This window comes from Macaca nemestrina, chromosome 9 (genome assembly GCF_043159975.1).
Source record: "Macaca nemestrina isolate mMacNem1 chromosome 9, mMacNem.hap1, whole genome shotgun sequence".
NCBI lineage: Eukaryota > Metazoa > Chordata > Mammalia > Primates > Cercopithecidae > Macaca > Macaca nemestrina.
Genome location: NC_092133.1, coordinates 144124909 through 144144390, shown reverse-complemented (window position 1 = coordinate 144144390; position 19482 = coordinate 144124909). Strand labels below are relative to the sequence as shown.

Below are 19482 nucleotides of genomic sequence, written 5' to 3'. Positions count from 1 at the left end.
GCCACCTTAACTGGGGTGAAATGGTATCTCATTTTGGGTTTGATTTGCATTTCCATGATGATCAGTAATGTGGAGCACCTTTTCATTTGCCTGTTTGCCATCTGTATGTCTTCTTTTCATAAATGTCCATTTAAATTTTTGTCCACTCTTTAATTGGATTACTACATTTTTTTCTATAGAATTTTTTGAACTCAATATATTGCAGTGTATTAGTCTGTTCCTGCACTGCTATAAAAAAAAACTGAGACTGGGTTATGTATCTATTTACTTATTGAGATGAAGTCTTGCTCTGTCACCCAGGCTGGAGTGCACTGGCACGATCTTGGTTCACTGCAACCTCTACCTCCTGGGTTCAAGCAATTCTCTGCCTCAGCCTCTTGAGTAGCTGGGATTACAGGCATCTGCCACTATGCCCAGCTAAGTTTTTGTATTTTCAGTAGAGATGGGGCTTCACCATCTTGGCCGGGCTGGTCTTGAACTCCTGACCTTCTGATCCACCCGCCTCAGCCTCCCAAAGCACTGGGATTACAGGCATGAGCCACTATGCCTGGCAAGACTGGGTAATTTATAAAGGAAATATGTTTAACTGAGTCACAGTTCCACATGGCTGGGGAGGCCTCAGGAAACTTACAATCACGGCAGATGGAGAAGTAGGCACCTCTTCCATGACAGCAGGCAAGACAGCATGTATGTGAAGCAAAGAGGGAAGAGCCCCTTATAAAACCATCAGATCTCATGATAACTCACTCATTATCAGAAGAACAGCATGGGGGAAACCACCCCCATGATCCAATCACCTGCTACCAGGTCTCTCCCTCAACACCTGGGGATTACAATTCAATATGAAATTTGGATGGGGACACAAAGCCTAACCATATCATGTAGCTATTAATTGCTTTTCAGATGGGTAATTTACAAATATTTTTTCCCATTCTGTGTGTTTTCTCTTCGCTTTGTTTATTGTTTCCTTCACTTTAAAAAAGCTTTCTGACTTGCTGTAATTCCATTTGTCCATGTTTGCTTCGGTCGTCTGTGCTTATGGGGCATTATTTAAGAAATTTTTGCCCAAACCAATGCCCTAAAGAGTTTCCCCAATGTTTTCTTGTAAAATTTTGATAGTTTGAGGTGTTAAAGTCTTTTATTTATTTTAATTTGATTTTTGCATGTGGCAAGAAATAAGGTTCTAGTTTCATTCTTGTGCCTATGGCTTGTCAGTTTTCCCAGCCCTATTTGCTACAGAAACGGTCTTATTTTTTGTTGTATGTTCTTGACACTTTTGTTGAAAATAAGTTTAGTTTAGCTGTATGAATTTGCTTCTAAGTTCTCTATTTCATTCCATTTGTCTTTATGTCTTTTTATTCTAGTGTCAAGTTGTTTTAATTACTATAGCTTGATAGTATAATTTAAAACCAGGTAATGGGATTCCTCCAGTTTTGGTTTATATACTCAGCATAGCTTTGACTATTATGGTGTTTTGTAGTTCCATATATATTTCAGTTTTTTTTTTCTATTTCTGTGAGGAATGTCATTGTTATTTTGACAGAGATGGCATGAAATGTATAGCTTGCTTTGGATCATATGGACATTTTTTAAAATACTGATTCTTCCAATCTGTGAACATAGAAATATCTTTCCATTTTTTGTGTGTGTTCTCTTTCATTTCTTTTACCAGTGTTTTACATTTTTAATTGTTGAAAACTTTTTATTTCTTTGGTAAATTCCCACACAGTTTATTTGTGGCTATTGTAAATAGGATTACTTTTTTGAATTCTTTTTCAGTTTGTTTACTGTTGGCATATAGAAATCCTACTGATTTGTATATGTTGATTTTGTATTTTGCAAATTTACTCGAGTTATTACTTCTAATAGTTTTTTGGTGGATATATTAGGCCATTCTCACATTGCTATAAAAATAATCAGTGACTGGTTAATTTATAAAGGAAATAGGTTTAATTGGCTCATGGTTCTACAGGCTGTACAGAAAGCATAGCACCGGCATCTGCTTCTGGTGAAGCCTCTGACAACTGACAAGGTGAAAAATAAATCCAGTGCTTGCACATCCCATGGTAAGTGCAAAGGCCAGGGGGAAGTGCTACACACACTTGTAGATAACCAGCTCTCATGAAAACTTACTATTGTGAGAATGTCACCAAAGGAAATGATGCCAAACTGTTCATGGAAATCCTGCCCTCATGATTCAATCACCTCCCCACTAGGCCCACTTCCAACATTGAGGATTATATTTCAATATAAGATTTTGGTGGGAACACACACCCAAACTATATCATTTGGCTCTGGCCATTCTAAATCTCATATCCTTCTCATATATCAAAATACAATCATGACTTCCCAATAATCCCCAAATTCTTAACTCATTTCAACCTTAACTCAAAAGTCGAAAGTCTCATCTAAGACAAAGCTAGTTTATTCCTCCTATAAGCCTGTAAAATAAAAAACAAATTAGGTACTTCCAAGATACAAACGGGGCATAGGCATTGGGTAAATACTCCTATTCTAAAAGGAAGAAATCAGCTAAAAGAAAGAGGCCACAGGACCCATGCAAGTCTGAAACCCAGAAGGGCAGTTATTGAATTGTAAGTCTCCAAAATAATTATTTTTGACTCTATGTCCCATTTCCAGGGCACACTAATGCCTTGAGACGTTTAGACCTTGTGGCTTTGCATTGTTCAGCCCATAGAGCTGCTCTCATGGGCTGGTATTGTGTTCCTCTGGCCGGTTTTGTGTGCTTCTGGTTTTTCCAGGTGCAAGGTGCAAGCTGTAGCTAGATCTACCATTCTGGGATCTGGAGGACAGTGATCCTCTCCTCACAGATCTACTAGGCCATGCCCCATTGGGGAGCTAACATGGGGATTGTAACCCTACATTTCTTCTCTGCATTGTTTTAGTAGAGGTTCTCCATGAGGGCTGCACCCCTGCAGCATGCTTCTGCCTGCACACCCTGGCTTTGTTATACATTCTTTGAGGTAAAGGTGGAGGCTCCCAAGTCTCAACTCTTGCATTTTGTACACTCTCAGGCCTAACACCATATGAAAGCTACCAAGGCTTATGGCTTGCACCCTCTGAAGTAGTGACTGGAGTTGTAACTGGGCCAATTTGTGCTACATCTGGTGCTGGAGCACTGGCCAGGATGCAGGGAGCCACGTTCCAAGGCTACCCAAGGCAGCAGCTCCTGGGCCTGATCCCAGAAACTATTCTCTTCTTTTAGACTTCAGGGCCTGTGATGCGGGGCTGCTTTTTAGATTTCTAAAATGCCTTCAATTCCTCTTTCCCATTGTCTTGCTATCAACACTTGCTTTTATTTTTAAGGTTATAAAAATATGTTTAACAAGTGATTGCTCCACAGCCTGCTTGAGTTCCTCTCTTATAAAAGCTTTTTATTTTTTCTGCCACATGACTAGGCTACAAAGTTTTCAAGCTTTTACATTATGCTTCCCTTGTAAGTAAAAGTAAGTTACAACTTTTTTTTTTTTCTCCAACATGTGAGCATAGGTTGTTAGTAGCAGCCAGGCCACATCTTGAATGCTTTGCTGCTTAGACATTTTCCCAACAGAAATCCTAAATCATCACTTTCTTTTTTTTTTTTTTTTTTTTTTTTGAGACGGAGTCTCGCTCTGTCACCCAGGCTGGAGTGCAGTGGCCGGATCTCAGCTCACTGCAAGCTCCGCCTCCCAGGTTTACGCCATTCTCCTGCCTCAGCCTCCCAAGTAGCTGGGACTACAGGCTCCCGCCACATCGCCCCGCTAGTTTTTTTGTATTTTTTTAGTAGAGACGGGGTTTCACCGTATTAGCCAGGATGGTCTCGATCTCCTGACCTCATGATCCGCCCGTCTCGGCCTCCCAAAGTGCTGGGATTATAGGCTTGAGCCACCCGCGCCCGGCCCATCACTTTCAAATTCAAACTTTTATATATCCCTAGGGCATGACAGAAATTCAGTCAACCACTTTGTTAAGACAACATGAATGACCTTTGCTTCGGTCCTAAGTTTCTAATTTTCATCTGAGACCTCCTCAGCTCAGCCTTCACTGTCCAGATCACTACCAGCATTTTGGTCACAGCCATTCAACCAGTCTCTAAGAACATCTCAACTTTCCCTCATTTTTCTATCTTCTTCTGAGTCCTGCAAACTCTTCCAACCTCTGCCTGTTTACCCAATTACAAAGCTGGTTCCACATTTTCAGGTATTCTTATAACAATTTTCCACTCCTTTGTGCCAATTTTCTGTATTAAGCTTTTTTTCCATCACTATAAGTACCTGAGACTGGGTGGGAGGTTTAAGTGGCTCATGATTCTACAAGCTGTAGAGAAGACAGCACTGGCATGCACTTCTGGGAAGGCCTCTGGAAGTTTACGGTCATGGCAGAAGTTGAAGCAGAATCTTGCACATCACAGGGCAAAAAGCAGGAGCAAAAAACAGAGGGGCGAGTTGTTACACACTTTTAAATAACCAGATCTTATGGGAACTCACTCACTATCATGAGTATAGTACCAAATGGGATGGTGCTAAGACATTTATGAGTAATCCACCCTGATGGTTAAATTGCCTTTCACCAGGTCCACCTCCAACATTGCGAATTAAAATATGAGATTTGGGAGGGGACATACATTCAAACCCTATCAGAGGAGTCTTTATGTTTTTCCAAATATAAGATTATGTCATTGGCAAAAACAATAATTTGACTTCTTTTCCAAATGGGATGACTTTTATTGCTTTCTCTTGTCTGACTGCTTCAGACAGGACTTTCAGAATTATGTTGAATAACAGTGGTAAAAGTGGATATTCTTGTCATCTTCCAGATTTTAGAGGAAAGGCTTTTAGCTTTTCCCCACTTAGTAAGATACTAGCTGTGGGTCTGTCATATATGACTTTTAATATGTTGAGATATGTTCATTCCATACCCAGTTTTCAATGGGCTTTTTATTATTAAAGAATATTAAATTTTATCAAATATTTTTTAGCATAATGGAAATGATTATATGGATTTTGTCTTTTTTTTTTTTTTTTTTTTTTTTTTTTTGAGACAAAGTCTTCCTCTGTCACCCAGGCTGGAGTGCAATGGCATGATCTCGGCTCACTGCAACCTCTGCCTCCTGGGTTCAAGTGATTTTCCTGCCTCAGCCTTCCGAGTAGCTGGGATTACAGGTGCCCACCACTGCACCTGGCTAATTTTTTTATTTTTAGTAGAGATGGGATTTCGCCATGTTGGCTAGGCTGGGTTTGAACTCCTGAACTCAGGTGATCTGCCCACCTCAGCTTCCAAAAGTGCTGGGATTACAGGCATGAGCCATTGAGCCCGGCCCCTTCATTCTGTTTATATATCACATTGATTGATTTGCATATTGAACCATCCTTGCATCCCTGGGATAAATTCCACTTGGTCATTATGAATTACCTATTTAGGTATTGTTTAATTCAGTTTGCTAGTTTGTTTTACAAATTTTTGCATCAATATTCTCAAATATGGGGCTGTAGTTTGTTTTTTTTTATGTGTCTTTGCCTTGTTTTGATATCAGTGTAATACTAGTCTCAAAGAATGAGTTTGGAAATGTTCTTTCCTTCTCTATTTTTCAGTCTGGTCCTACAGCCTTTTTTTTTTTATTATGGCTTTAATTTTGTTACCTGTTATTGGTCTGTTCAGGTTTTGGATGTTTTTCCCATTTCACTCTTGGTAAGTTGTGTATGTCTAAGAATTAATTTCCTCTAGGTTTTCTAATTTGTTGGCAAATAATTACTCATAGTGGCCACTAATGATCCTTTGATTTTCTGAAGTGTTACTTGTAATGTCTCCTTTTCCACCTCTGATTTTATTAATTTGTATCTTTTCTGTTTTTTGCCTAGCCTGCCTAAATATTTGTCAACTGTTTTACTTTTCAAAAAATCAACTTTTTGTTTCATTGATCTTTTGCATTGTTTTCTTCATTTTATTTCTGCTCTAATTTTTAATATTTCTTTTCTTCTAATTTTGAGTTTGGTTTGGCCTTTTTATTCTAGTTAATTAAGATGTATTGTTAGGTTATTTGCAGTTTTTCTGTTTTTTATATAGGCACTTACAGTTATAAATTTTCCTTTCATAATAGTACCTCTTTTACCGTATTCCATAGGTTTTGCTATGCTATGTTTCTATTAGCATTTGTTTCAAGAAATTTTTCCATTTTCTTTTTAACATTTTTATTGACCTTCTGATCATTCAAGAGCATACTGTTTAATGTCCAAATGTTTGTATAGTTTCTGAAATTCATTTTTTAATTGATTTCTAGTTTGTTCCATTGTGGTCAGAGAAAATGCTTGATATTATTTCAATTATTTGAATGTTTTTAGACTTGTTACTTAACTTATGGTCTATCCTTGAAAATAATCCATGTGCAGAGAAGAAGAATGTGTATTCTGCAGCTGTTGGATGAAATTTTCTGTAAATATCTATTAGGTTCATTTGTTATATAGTGCAGATTAAGTCTGATGTTTCTTTGTTGATTTTCTGTCTGGAAGGTCTATCCAATGACTAAAGTAGGGTGTTGAAGTGTCCAGCCATTATTGTATTGATGTCTCTTTCTTTAGGTCTTATAATATTTGCTTCATTTATCTAGGTGCTTTAGTGTTGGGTGCATATATATTTCCATTTTTTCCTCTTGATGAATTGATCTCTTTATTATTATATAATGACCTTCTTAACATCTTCTTATAGTCTTTTGTTGAAATCTATTTTTGTCTGGTATAAGTAAAGCTATCTCTGCTCTTTTTTGGTTTCTATTGGCATGGAATAACTTTTTCCATCCTTTTATTTTCAGTCTAAATGTATCTTTATAGGTAAAGTATTTTTTTGTAGGTCACAGATTATTATCTTGCTTCTCTATCCATTCATCCACTATTTGTCTTTTGATTGGAGTATTCAGTTGATTTACATCCAATGTTATTATTGGTAAGCACTAACTCCTGCCACTTTGTTACTTGTTTTCTGATTGATTTTTGTCCTCTCATCATTCTTTTCTTTCTTCCTGTCTTCCTTTTAGTGAAGGTGATTTCTCTTTTAATATTATCTAATTTCTTGCTTTTTACTTTTTGTATATCTGTGTATGTTTTTTGATTTGAAATTACCATGAGGCTTGAATATAATATCTTATAACATCATTTTAGACTGTGGAAAATTTAACATTGATTGCATAAACAAAGAAACAAGCAAAGAAACTAATAAAAACTCTACACTTTAATTCCACTGCCATTCTTTTAAACTTTTTGTTGTTTCTCTTCCTTCCCTATTTTACTGTCTATGTCTTGGAAATATGTTGTAGTTATTTTTTATTGGTTTATTGTTTATTCTTTCTATTTGAGATTTTGGCACACCATAATTACCATGTTATAATATTCTGTTTTTCCATGTGCTATTACTAGTGAGTTTTGTACCTTCAGATGATTCCTTATTGCTCACTCACTTTTTTTCTTTTAGGTTAAGAACTCCCTTTAGCATTTCTTGTAGGACAAGTCTGGTGTTAATGAAATACCTCAGTTTTTGTTCGTTGGGAAAAGTTCTTATTTCTCCATCAAGTTTAAAGGACTTTTTGCCAGACGCATTATTCTAAAGTAAAAGCCTTTTTTTTTTTTCCTTCAGCTTTTTAAATATGTCATGCCACTCTCTCAGCCTGTAAATTTTCCCCTGAAAAGTCTGCTGTCAGATGTATCGGAGTTCCATTGAACATTATTTGTGTATCTTCTCTCGCTGCTTTTAGAATCATTTCTTTATCCTTAACCTTTGCGCGGTGGCTCAAGCCTGTAATCCCAGTACTTTGGGAGGCCGAGGCGGGTGGATCACGAAGTCAGGAGATCGAGACCATCCTGGCTAACATGGTGAAACCCCGTCTCTACTAAAAATACAAAAAACTAGCCGGGCGTGGTGGCGGGCGCCTGTAGTCCCAGCTACTCGGGAGGCTGAGGCAGGAGAATGGCGTAAACCCGGGAGGCGGAGCTTGCAGTGAGCCGAGATCGTGCCACTGCACTCCAGCCTGGGTGACACAGCGAGACTCCGTCTCAAAAAAAAAAAAAAAAAAAAAAATCAATCAATAAAAATGTAAAGGCTGAGTGCAGTGGCTCACGCCTATAATCCCAATCATTTGGGAAGCAGAGGAGGGTGGATCACTTGAGGTCAGAAGTTAGAGATCAGCCTGACCAACATGGTGAAACACCATCTCTACTAAAAATACAAAATTAGCCAGGCATGCTGGTGCACACCTGTATTCCCAGCTACTCAGGAGGCTGAGGCAGGAGAATTGCTTGAACCCAGGAGGCAGAGTTTGCAGTGAGCCAAGATCGGGACATTGCACTTCAGCCTGGGCAACAGGAGCTAAACTCCGTCTCAAAAAAACAAAAAAAAATTTTAATTAAAGAAAGAAAAAAAAAAAAAAACAAAAACAGCCAGGCGTGGTGGCTCAGGCCTGACTGCAATCCCAGTACTTTGGGAGGCCGAGGCAACTGGATCACTTGAGGTCAGGAGTTCGAGACCTGCCTGGCCAACACAGTGAAACCCCACCTCTACTAAAAATACAAAATTAGCCTGGCATGGTAATGCAGGCCTGTAATCCCAGCTACTCAGGACGCTGATGCAGGAGAAGTGCTTGAACCCGGGAGGTGGAGGTTGCAGTGAGCTGAGATCACACCACTGCAGTCCAGCCTGGGCAACAAAGTGAGACTCCTTGTCAGAAAAAGAAAAGAGGCTTGGCTCAGTGGCTCATGCGTGTAATTCCAACACTTTGGGAGGCCAAGGCAGGTGGATCACAAGGTCAGAAGTTCAAGACCAGCCTGGCCAAGATGGTGAAACCCCATCTCTACTAAAAACACAAAAAAATTAGCTGGGCTTTGTGGCAGGTGCCTGTAATCCCAGCTATTGGGGAGGCTGAGACGGATAATTGCTTCAACCCAGGAGGTGGAGGTTACAGGGAGCTGAAATCGCGCCACTGCACTCCAGCCTGGGGACAGAGCAAGACTCCAAAAACAAATGAAAAAAAGAAAAAAGATAAGAAAAGACACCGCAGGGCCATATGGGTTTACAGCTCAGTATAAAGTAACCCTAATGAAATCTGAGTTTATTTAAAATGGTCAAGGTCAAGGAAAAAAAAAAGAGTAGTGACTTTCTTCAATTAATTTTATGGTATAATGTCAAAGCTTGATATAGTTAATACATGTCAACTAACTTAGGATGAGAATGTTTATAAAACAGATGTCATTTTATGTACCATTACAAATATACTGCAAATTAAACAGACTTTCTCAACAAAAGAAAAACTGTTGTTGAGGACTTCACTTCCATTAGACGCACACATTTGTTTTTCCTTTTTGAGACAAGGTCTCGCTCTGTTGCCTAGGCTAGAGTGCAGTGGCGTGAGCATGATAATGTGCCTACTTTTCCATTTTCCTGTGTTCTTTCCACTATGTTACCAAATAAACTTTAAAACACCGAGCACTGGCCAGGCGAAGTGGCTCACGCCTGTAATCCCAGCACTTTTGGTGGCCGAGGTGGGTGGATCACCTGATGAGGTTGGGAGTTCAAGACCAGCCTGACCAACATAAGAGAAACCCCACCTCTACTAAAAATACAAAATTAGCCAGGCGTGGAGGCACATGCCAGTAATCCCAGCTACTGGCGGGGGCTGAGGCAGGAGAATCGCTTGAACCCAGGAGGCGGAGGTTGCAGTGAGCAGAGATCGCACCACTGCACTCCAGCCTCGGAAACAAGAGTGAAACTCCGTCTCAAAACAACAACAGCAGCAGCAACAAAAAACACGAGCACTGATCAGGGGCGCCTGTTTCCTCGGCCTCAGGCTGTGGCGCCTGCCAGTCCCCACCTCGGTGTTCCTCCTCTTCTCCTGGTACCAGGGTCTCTCTCAAGAAACAAACGCGCATTAGTAACCGGCATCTTGGCCTGCGCTGCGGGTGACCCGCTCAAGCCTCCATGAAGGGACGCTAGTTCAAAGTGAAGTCCGGATACAAACAGCCCGAAGGGAAACGCGGGCACGCCCGCTCCGCTGTACTCACAGTGGGGCAGGAAGCCTTTTCTTCACTTTTGCCTTGGTGGCCCCAGGTGTCCTGGAGCTGCAGCAGCATCTCCCTCTCCTCACTGCGGACGTGACCCGAGGTGCCCCCAAGTGTCCTGAAGCCGCGGCCCCTCCTGGTTAGGTCCTGAGGAGAGAAAGCTTCGTCTTCACAGTGGATGCCCCAGGAAGCCGCCGTGCGGATCGGTCACGGTTCAGGCGTGCAGCGCTCCGGGTTTGGCAGGGCTGGGCGCCCCCTCGCGGCAACTCTGGAGCATCTCTGAAAATCAGCGCCTGAATTTTTCCAGATAGCAAGCAAAGATGATGACTAGTTCACGCCTGTAATCCCAGCGCTTTGGGAAGCCGAGGCGGGAGGATCACTTGAGGTCAGGAGTTCGAGACCAACCTGGCCAATATGGTGAAACCCCTGTCTCTACTAAAAGTACAAAAAAATTAGCAGGGCGTCGTGGCGCACACTTGTATTCCCAGCTAATCAGGAGGCTGACGCAGGAGAATCGCTTGAACACGACAGGTGGAGGTTGCAGTGAGCCGAGTTCACGCCATTGCACTCCAGCCTGGGCAACAAGAGCGAAACTCCCATTAAACAAACAAACAACAACAAAAAAAAAACACCAAGCACTGATCCAGGGGCGCCTGTTTCCCCAGTCTCAGGCTGTGGCGCCTGCCAGTCCCCAGCCTCCCAACCTCCCGACCGCCTGACGGCGTCTCCGCGTTCCCCCTGGTGCCGTTCTCTGGGTACCAGGGTCTCTGCCCAGAAACAAGCTCGCATCTGTAACTCACATCTTGGCCTGCGCTGGGGGTAAGCCACCCAAGCCTCCAAGAAGGGACGCTCGTACAAAGTGAGGTCTGGGTACAAACGGCCCGACCAGAAACGTGGCCGCTCTCGCTCCGCTGCACTCAAAGCGGGGGCGGGAGGCCTTTTCCTTCGCCTGGGCAGTCCCAGGTGTCCCAGAGCTGCAGCAGCGTCTCCCTGTCCTCACCGCGGACGCAAACCCAGGTGTCCCCAGGTCTCCCGAAGCCGCCGCGGCCCCTCCTGGGTGGGTCCTGAGAGGAAGCTCTGTCCTCACAATGGACGCCTCAAGACGCCGCCATGCGGATCAGACGCGGTTCGCAGGGCCAGGCGCCCCGTCGCGTCAGCTCTGGGGAATCTCTGAAAATCAGCGCCCGGATTTTTCCAGGCCCTGATTTTGGAAATTTCAACTGAAATGGAGACCACCATCCCGTGTCTTGACCCAAATGCATGGAGATACCAAACAAAGAAGTTGGCCAGTTCACGCCTGTAATCCCAGCACTCTGGGAGGCCGAGGTGGGCAGATCACTTGAGGTCAGGAAATCGAGCCCATTCTGGCCAACATGGTGAAAGCCCATCTCTACTAAAAATACAAAACTTATCTGGGTGTGGTGGCACACGCCTGTAGTCCCATCTATTCTGGAGGCTGAGGCAGGAGAATCCCTTGAACCCGGGAGGCAGAGGTTGCAGTGAGCTGAGTTTGCGCCAGCGCACACAAGCCTGGCGACACAGCAAGACTCAGTATCAAAAAAAAAAAAAAAAAAAGAAAGAAAAAAGAAAAGAAAGAAAAAGAAAAAGGAAGGAGAAAAGAAAAGGAAAAGAGAAAAGGAGAAAGAGACCCCAGGCTACGTGCAGTGGCTCACACCTGTAATCCCAGGCGTGGGAATTTTTTTTTTTTGGAGACAGTTTTTTGCTCTTATTGCCCAGGCTGGAGTGCAATGGCACGATCTAGGCTCACTGCAACCTCCACCTTCCAGGTTCAAACGATTCTCCTGCCGCAGCCTCCCGAGTAGCTGGGATTACAGGCACGTGCCACCATGCACACCTAATTTCTATATTTTTAGTAGAGACCGGGTTTCGCCATGTTTAACAGGCTGGTCTCGAACTTCTGATCTCAGGTGATCCCCACGTGCCAAGGCTTCACAAAGTGCTGGGATGACAGGTGTGAGCCATGGTGCCTGTCCAAGAAATTTTTTTTAAATTAGCTGTGCATGGTGGCTGGTGCCTATACTCCTAACTACTTGGGAGGCTGAAGTCGGAGGATTGCTGGAGCACAGGAGGCTGAGGCTGCAGTGAGCTGTGATCACGCCACTGCACTACAGCCTGGTGACAGAGTAAGACCTTCTCTCTTAAAACAAAACAATCACGCCTGTAATCCCAGCACTTTGGGAGGCTGAGACGGGTGGATCACGAGGTCAGAAGATCGAGACCATCCTGGCTAACACGGTGAAACCCCGTCTCTACTAAAAATACAAAAAAAATTAGCTGGGCATGGTGGCGGGCGCCAGTAGTCCCAGCTACCCTGCAGGCTGAGGGAGGAGAATGGCGTGAACCCGAGAGGCGGAGCTTACAGTGAGCCAAGGTCTTGACTCCGTCTCAAAAAATAAAAATAAAAAAAAAGGCAGGTTGTGGTGGCTCACGCCTGTAACCCCAGAACTTTGGGAGGCAGAGGCGGGTGGATCAACTGAGGTCAGGAGTTCGAGACCAGCCTGGCCCACATGAGGAAACCCTATCTCCACTAAAAATACAAAAATTAGCTGGATGTGGTGGTGAGCGCCTGTAATCCTGGCTACTCAGGAGGCCGAGGCAGGAGAATCGCTTGAACCCGGGAAGCGGAGGTTGCAGTGAGCCAAGATCGCACCACTACACTTCAGCCTGGGCGGCAGGGCAAGACTCTGTCTCAAAAAAAAAAAAAAAGGAAGAAAGAAAAAGAAAAAAGAAGATGGCCAGTAGACAAAACTCAATTTATTTTCTTTCTTTTCTTTTTAAGAGACAGAGTCTCGCTTTGGCGCCCAGACTGGAGTGCAGTGGCGTGAGCATGATAATGTGCTACTTTTCCATTTTCCTGTGTTGTGTCCACTACGTTAACAAATGAGCCTTAAAACACCGAGCACTGGCCAGGAGAGGTGGCTCACGCCTGTAATCCCAGCACTCTGGGAGGCTAAGGCAGGTGGATTGCCTGAGGTCAGGAGTTCGAGACCAGACTGGCCAACATGGTGAAACCCGTCTCTACTAAAAAATAGAAAAAAATTAACTGGGCATGGTGGCGGTTCCCTGTAATTCCAGCTACTCGGGAGGCTGAGGCGGTAGAATAGCTGGACCCCGGGAGGCAGAGGTTGCAGTGAGCCGAGATCGCGCCATTGCACTCCAGCCTGGGCAACAAGAGCGAAACTCCGTCTCAAAAACACACACACACACACAAAAACCGAGCACTGATGAGAGGGCGTCTGTTTCCTCCTCAGGCTGTGGCGCCTGCCAATCCCCAAACTCCCGACCGCCCGACAGCCCAACGGCGTCTCCCCGTTCCTCCTCTTCTCCCGGTACTAGGGTCTCCCTCCAGAAACAAGCTCGCATCCCTAAGCGGCATCTTGGCCAGCGCTGCGGGTGACCCGCCCAAGCCTGCACGAAGGGACGCTTGTACAAAGTGAGGTCGGGGTACACGGGAAATGCGGCCGCGCTCGCTCCGCTGCACTCACAGCGGGGACAGGAAGCCGTTTTCTCACCTTCTCCTCGGCGGTCCCAGGTGTTCCAGAGCTGCAGCAGCGTCTCCTCACAGAGGAAGCGGCCCCAGGTGTCCCGAAGCCGCGGCCCCTCCTGGGTGGGTCTTGAGGAAAGGAAACTCCGTCCTCACTGTGGACGCCCCAGGACGCCGCCGTGAGGTTCGGACTCGGTTCGCGCGCGCGGCGCTCCGGGTCTGGCAGGGCCGGGCGCCCCCTCGCGGCAGCTCTGGAGAATCTCTGAAAATCACCCTCTGGATTTTTCCAGGCTGAGATTTTGGGAATTTCAACTGAAATCCAGCCGGCCATCCCGTGCCTTGACCGGAACGCAATGAGCTAGTAATAAAAGAAAATGACCAGTTCACGCCTGTAATTCCAGCACTTTGGGAGGCTGAGGCGGGCGGATCACTTGAGGTCAGGAGTTCGAGACCAGCCTGGCCAACATGGTGAACCCTTGTCTCTACTAAAAATACAAAAACAAGCAGGCGTGATGGCGGGCGCCTGTAGTCTCAGCTACTCGGGCGGCTGAGGCAGGAGAATCGCTTGAACTCGGGAGGCGGAGGTTGTAGTGAGCTGAGATTGTGCCACTGCATTCCAGCCTGCGCAACAGAACAAGACTCCATCTCAGAAAAAAAAAAGAAAAGAAAAGAAAAAGAAGATGACCAGTAGACAAAACTCAATTTATTTTATTTGTATTCTTTTTAAGAGACAGGGTCTCATTCTGTTACCCAGACTTGAGTGCAGTGGTGTAATCACGGCTCCTGGACTCAGCTTCCAGCTCCTGTGTTCAAGAGATTCTCCAACCTCAGCCTCCCAAAGCACTGGGATTACAGGTGTGAACCACTGTGCCCAGCCCCACCTGATTTTCTTGTATTTATTTATTTTAATTTTTAATTTAATTTTATTTTTTATTGGCAGGGTTGGGTCTCATTATATTGCCCAGGCTGGTCTAGAACTCCCAAGCTCAAATGATTGTCCCAACTCAGCCTCCCAAAGTGCTAGGATTACAGGCATGAGCCACCATGCACTGCCTGATTTTCTTTCTATCAGCAATAATGTATAGGACTAATTTGAACTTGAAATTTAAAAAAAAAAAAATGCCACTTACAATAGCACCCTCAAAATTGAATTTTTTAAGTATAGATTTAACAAAATACATTCCAATCCAAATACAATCCAAATATGCATTCAGAAAACCTTGGATCATGGTTGGGAAGAATAAAAAGTATATAAATAAACTCAGATATTCCTTGTTTAGGAGCAGTACACTCATTACTGTTAGCTTTACCACAAAAGCTAAAGTAATGAAGAGAGTGATATTGGTGAAGGAACGGACAAATAGATAAACAGAATAGAATACAGAACCCAAAAGACCCAAATAAATACTGTCAACTGCTTTTGTCAAACGGGCAAAAATATTCAATGGGAAAGAAAAGTCTGTTCCACAGACGGTGACAGACCAATCAGAAACCATAGGGAAAAAAATGAATGTAGACAGAAACTTTGTAGCTCACCCCAAAAAAATCACTGAAGATATAGTCTGTAGACTTAAATTTTCAAATATAAAATTGTAAAAGTTACAGAGGACAATCCACTTGACTTTGGATTTGTGATGAGTCTTTAGATACAATACCAAAAGCCAGTTCATAAAAGAAAAAAATGATAATGTGGACTTTATTAAAATTTAAAATGACTACTCTGTGAAGTATCTTAAGAGAATCAAAAAACAAGTCGTAGACTGAGAGAAAATATTTACAAAACAAACCTGAAAAAAGACTTGTGTGCAAAATATACAAAGAAATTCTAATAACAAAAAGAAAAACAACCCAATTAAAATATAAAGTCACCTCACCAAAAAATATATACAGATGACATGCCCGGGTGCAGTGGCTCACGTCTGTAATTTCAGCACTTTGGGAAGGGGAAGCAGGCAATCACTTGAGGCCAGGAATTTGAGACCAGCCTGGCCAACGTGGTAAAATCTTGTATCTACTAAAAACACAAAAATTAGCTGGGCATGGTGACTCGCGCCTGTAATCCCAGCTACTTGGGAGGTGGAGGCAGGAGGATCACTTGAACTGGGGAGGCAGAGGTTGCAGAGAGCTGAGATCACGCCACTGAACTTCAGCCTGGGCGACAGACCAAGACGCTTTAAAAAAAAAAAAAAAAAAATTGGAGGTTTGCTGTCACAAGCCAAGAAACTAACAGCAGCTAAAGAGAGACCAGAAACAGATCCTTCCCTAGTGCCTTCAGAGGGAGCATGGCCCTGCTGAGACAGAGTAGAAATGGGACTCGGCCCACCCCCACTAATGCGTTGTTCCATATGTGCCCGCTGACCCCCAGACCTTGCAGCACCATACTGGCTGCAGGTGCCATACTCGCTGGCCAGACCTTGCCACTGTCTGAAATAAACTAAGATAAGCAGCATCCCGCCATAAGTCTTACTCAAGGGGATTGACTCGATCACCCGCTTGTGCACAAGGCCAGGAGAATGACGGATCCCTACGCCTGGCCTCGTTATAACACTGAAGTCCCCACCCAGGTATGGGCTTTTCTGCTATTTTCCAATCACACAGCTTGTGTCAGCGCGATTCTTCCCTGCATCTGAGCACCCTTCACTCCACCCCATACATGTAATGACACTCACCTAACTCATAAATCAGGCATGTCACCCTCCTTAAGACACCACAATGCACTCCCCTTGGGGAGCCAGCCAAGAATCCTTCCTCCTGGACAACCTTTAGGGGCATAAGACTTAATAAAGCCCATCTGGGAAACTTGCTTGGCCTCGTATCAACTTCTGTTTCATGGGAGCCTAAGAACATGTAGTCGGGAACACTGCCAGCATCTTTATTTCCGACTTCCGAACTTTGGAACTGTGAGACAACAAATCTCCGTGGTTCTAAGCTACCCATTTTCTGGCACTTTGTTACGACAGCCCCAGGAAACAAATGCAGGCACATTCTGCTCCATCTGCTGCTCTCTCCAGACCACAGCTCCTCCCCAAGCCCACCCCATGAGAGGCTGAGGACAGAAGCAAGACCCTTCACAGGCCACCATCACTGCTGGATGGTCACTTCCAGCACTGACTGTCTGGGAGCTCCAACCTCAGTTCTCAGTTTCCTGGAGCCGATGGGAGGATGAGGACAAGGAGGAACGAGGGTGCTAGCCTCCCAGGAACTGTCCCTGAGCCTCCACCCTGCTGTCCCGAAACTGTCCCTGAGCCTCCACCCTGCTGTCCCGAAACTGCCCCTGAGCCTCCACCCTGCTGTCCCTGGAGCTGCCCCTGAGCCTCCACCCTGCTGTCCCCAAAACTGTCATTGAGCCTCCACCGTGCTGTCCCTAGAGCCCAGAAAGCCCAGGGCTGGCCAAACATCACCCCTCACACCTCCTCTGGCCCCTCCTCCCAGCCATCAACACTTTGGAAGAGGCATTAAGCCCCTTTTAATCTCTAGAAAGGTGCCTCAGGAAGGCACAGAGAGGTTACACCAGGTGGTCATGGTGCCTTACCTGTGTCTACTGGGCCCTGGCTGGCCCTTTAAGGGGATGAGGACGGAACAGCTGAGAGACCACACCCCTCAGAGGCCAGGGATAAAGCAAAGGGACAGTGAAGGAACCTGTGGGCAGGATGCTGAGGGTAGAGGTTCCTCCCCACAGGCACTGAGCAGAGGGTTCCTTCCTCCCTGAAGCTGCCCCCGAGCCTCCATCCAGACAGGACCTCCGACCACTACTAGGGACCCGATCTTAGGAGGTTCAGTCCCAGACAAGGGTTCCAGAGACTTAAGTCCACTTTCCCAAAATGGACATGATGCTTCTGGCAAGTCAGGGACCTAGAACGTCCAGGACAGAGCCTTGCTGAGGACGGAAGGGAGCAACGTGCCCTGGAGGTCCTCATGCAGCCCGGGCCTCTGGCAGTGACCAGCCAGCACCCAGGCACCTCCTTGCTGGGCCTCCGAGCCCTGATGGTCACACAAAAGGCCACAGGCCAGGGCTGGGATGGGCCCAGGGCTCTGCATGTTACCTGGGAGGGCTGAGGGGTGGCATCCCCTGTAGCAGCTCAAGGCACAGTAGTCACTGCTGTTACTGTTGCCCTCTGAGTCTGGGGGAGCTGGCCTGGTGGGGGACGTGGGGGCCCAGTCCTCCGGTGGCAGACAGGCAAGCGGCTGAGCCCTCCACTCCGCACACCCTGCTGGCAGCACATTCTCTGAGCTCAGGTTCCCCGGGAGGCAGGTCCCAGTGCCCTCCTGCTCCTCCTCCAGGACCACAGATTTCCAAGGACCCGATGGGCCACAGGTGAGCAGTGCAGTGGCCTCCTGGACGCAGGGCTCCGAGGCTCCTCGTGGTGTGCCAGCAGCACAGTCCCGGGTCAGCAGCACACCAGCCCTGTGGGCCCCCATCCAAGTCCGGAACAGAGTGCGGGAGGAGGGAAAGGCTCAGGCAGCATGTTCAGAACTCATCCTGGGAGCAGCTGCCTCCTTTCTGGCAAGCCCAGCCTCCCTCCTCCTCCAGGAAGCTCTTCTGAGGTCCACACCCAGAGGCCAAGGAGCGCCTGTGGCTTGGACATTCTGTCTTTCCTCCATGTGCCAGCCCAGCCTCATCATGGGACCCCGAGTCCCTTCAGGCTCCTCACCGCTCTGCCAGCACAGGGCCTGGTGCTCACAGCACCCCGAACCAAGGTACAGATGGTGACATCTGCCCAGGACAGAGCCAACTCCTGATGGCATGAGTCTCAAGTCCTTTCAGCAGCTACAGAGACTGGGCATTCCCAACACACACACACACACACACACACACACAGACACACACACACACACAGACACACAGACACACACACGCACAGACACACAGACACACAGACACACAGACACATACATGAGTTGCTGTCAGGACTGGTGACTTTCAAATCACTGGACTAAGGCTGGCAGACCTGGATCTTCCTGTGGGGTCACAGGAGGCCCCCGCCTCCAAAAGGAAGCTGTTCCCTTGGTGGGACCAGGAGCCTCCATCCCATGCACCACACATACCACACCCTCCATCACTGCACTGCTCCCTGGAGACCAACCTATGGCACCAGATGCCCACCAGAGGGTCTAAATAACCCCTGGCAGGTGCCCTTGTTCTCTAGGGAAGGGCTGGTGCCTGCAACAGGATGACAGGCCAGGGACAATCACAATCTGTGTCCTGCCCAGCCTTGTACTCAGCTGCCCATGCTCTTAACAGTCACACCTACCACCCTGGGGAAAGAGGGGGACTCTGCCAAGAGCCAGGTGCCCGGTTTATGGTTCAAATTGAATATTTGGACAAAAATCTTGAAAACTAGGCTCCTCACTGAGAGACAAAAGGATTTTTCTGCACAGTAAGCTGGAGCCGTGGTGTGGAGGGGACATCCTTGCCGCACAGGGCCCAGGGATGCCCTAGGGCACAGGGAGGGAAGATCCTGGGGAAGAGAGGTCAGCTTGGCCCAGACCCCAGGGAGGGGCCCTCACTGCTTCTTGTCCTTTGTCCAAAGTGAGGAGTCTGAGGGGAAAAACCAGAGACCACTCACTGGAGCCCTCCGTTTCCCCCTCCTCCCATCCCCCTCCTCCCACCTCCTCCTCCCACCCCCGTCCTCCTCCCACCCCCCTCCTCCGTTTCCCCCTCTTCCCACTCAGGCGGCATGAACCACCAGCCCAGCAGGGAGGGGAGGGCCTGATGCAACCCCCAAGTTGCTCACTGATTCTTGGGCTGTGGGGGCCCAACAGGGCCACAGAGGGGGAAGTGCAGAGCCCACTCCTCAGCTGTGGTGCCAGCATGAAATCTGCGAGGACCAGGGGACCAGGCAGAGCAGGAGCCCAGAGGCAGTGAGAGCCCCGAGGGCAGTGCACACACCACAGACCCTTCCCCACAGCCACAGGACAGACACGTTTGCAGAAGGAGGA

General features: G+C 46.3%; 1 protein-coding gene across 1 annotated transcript; it reads right to left on the bottom strand.

Moving 5' to 3' along the window:
• Window positions 1-15723: 15723 nt before the first annotated feature.
• Window positions 15724-19127, bottom strand: LOC105490825 (interleukin-9 receptor-like). Its single transcript, XM_071070562.1, has one exon. The coding sequence runs from the start codon at window positions 17959-17961 to the stop codon at window positions 17395-17397; it is 567 nt and encodes a 188-aa protein (XP_070926663.1). The 5' UTR covers window positions 17962-19127; the 3' UTR covers window positions 15724-17394.
• Between the last annotated feature and the right edge of the window lie 355 nt (window positions 19128-19482).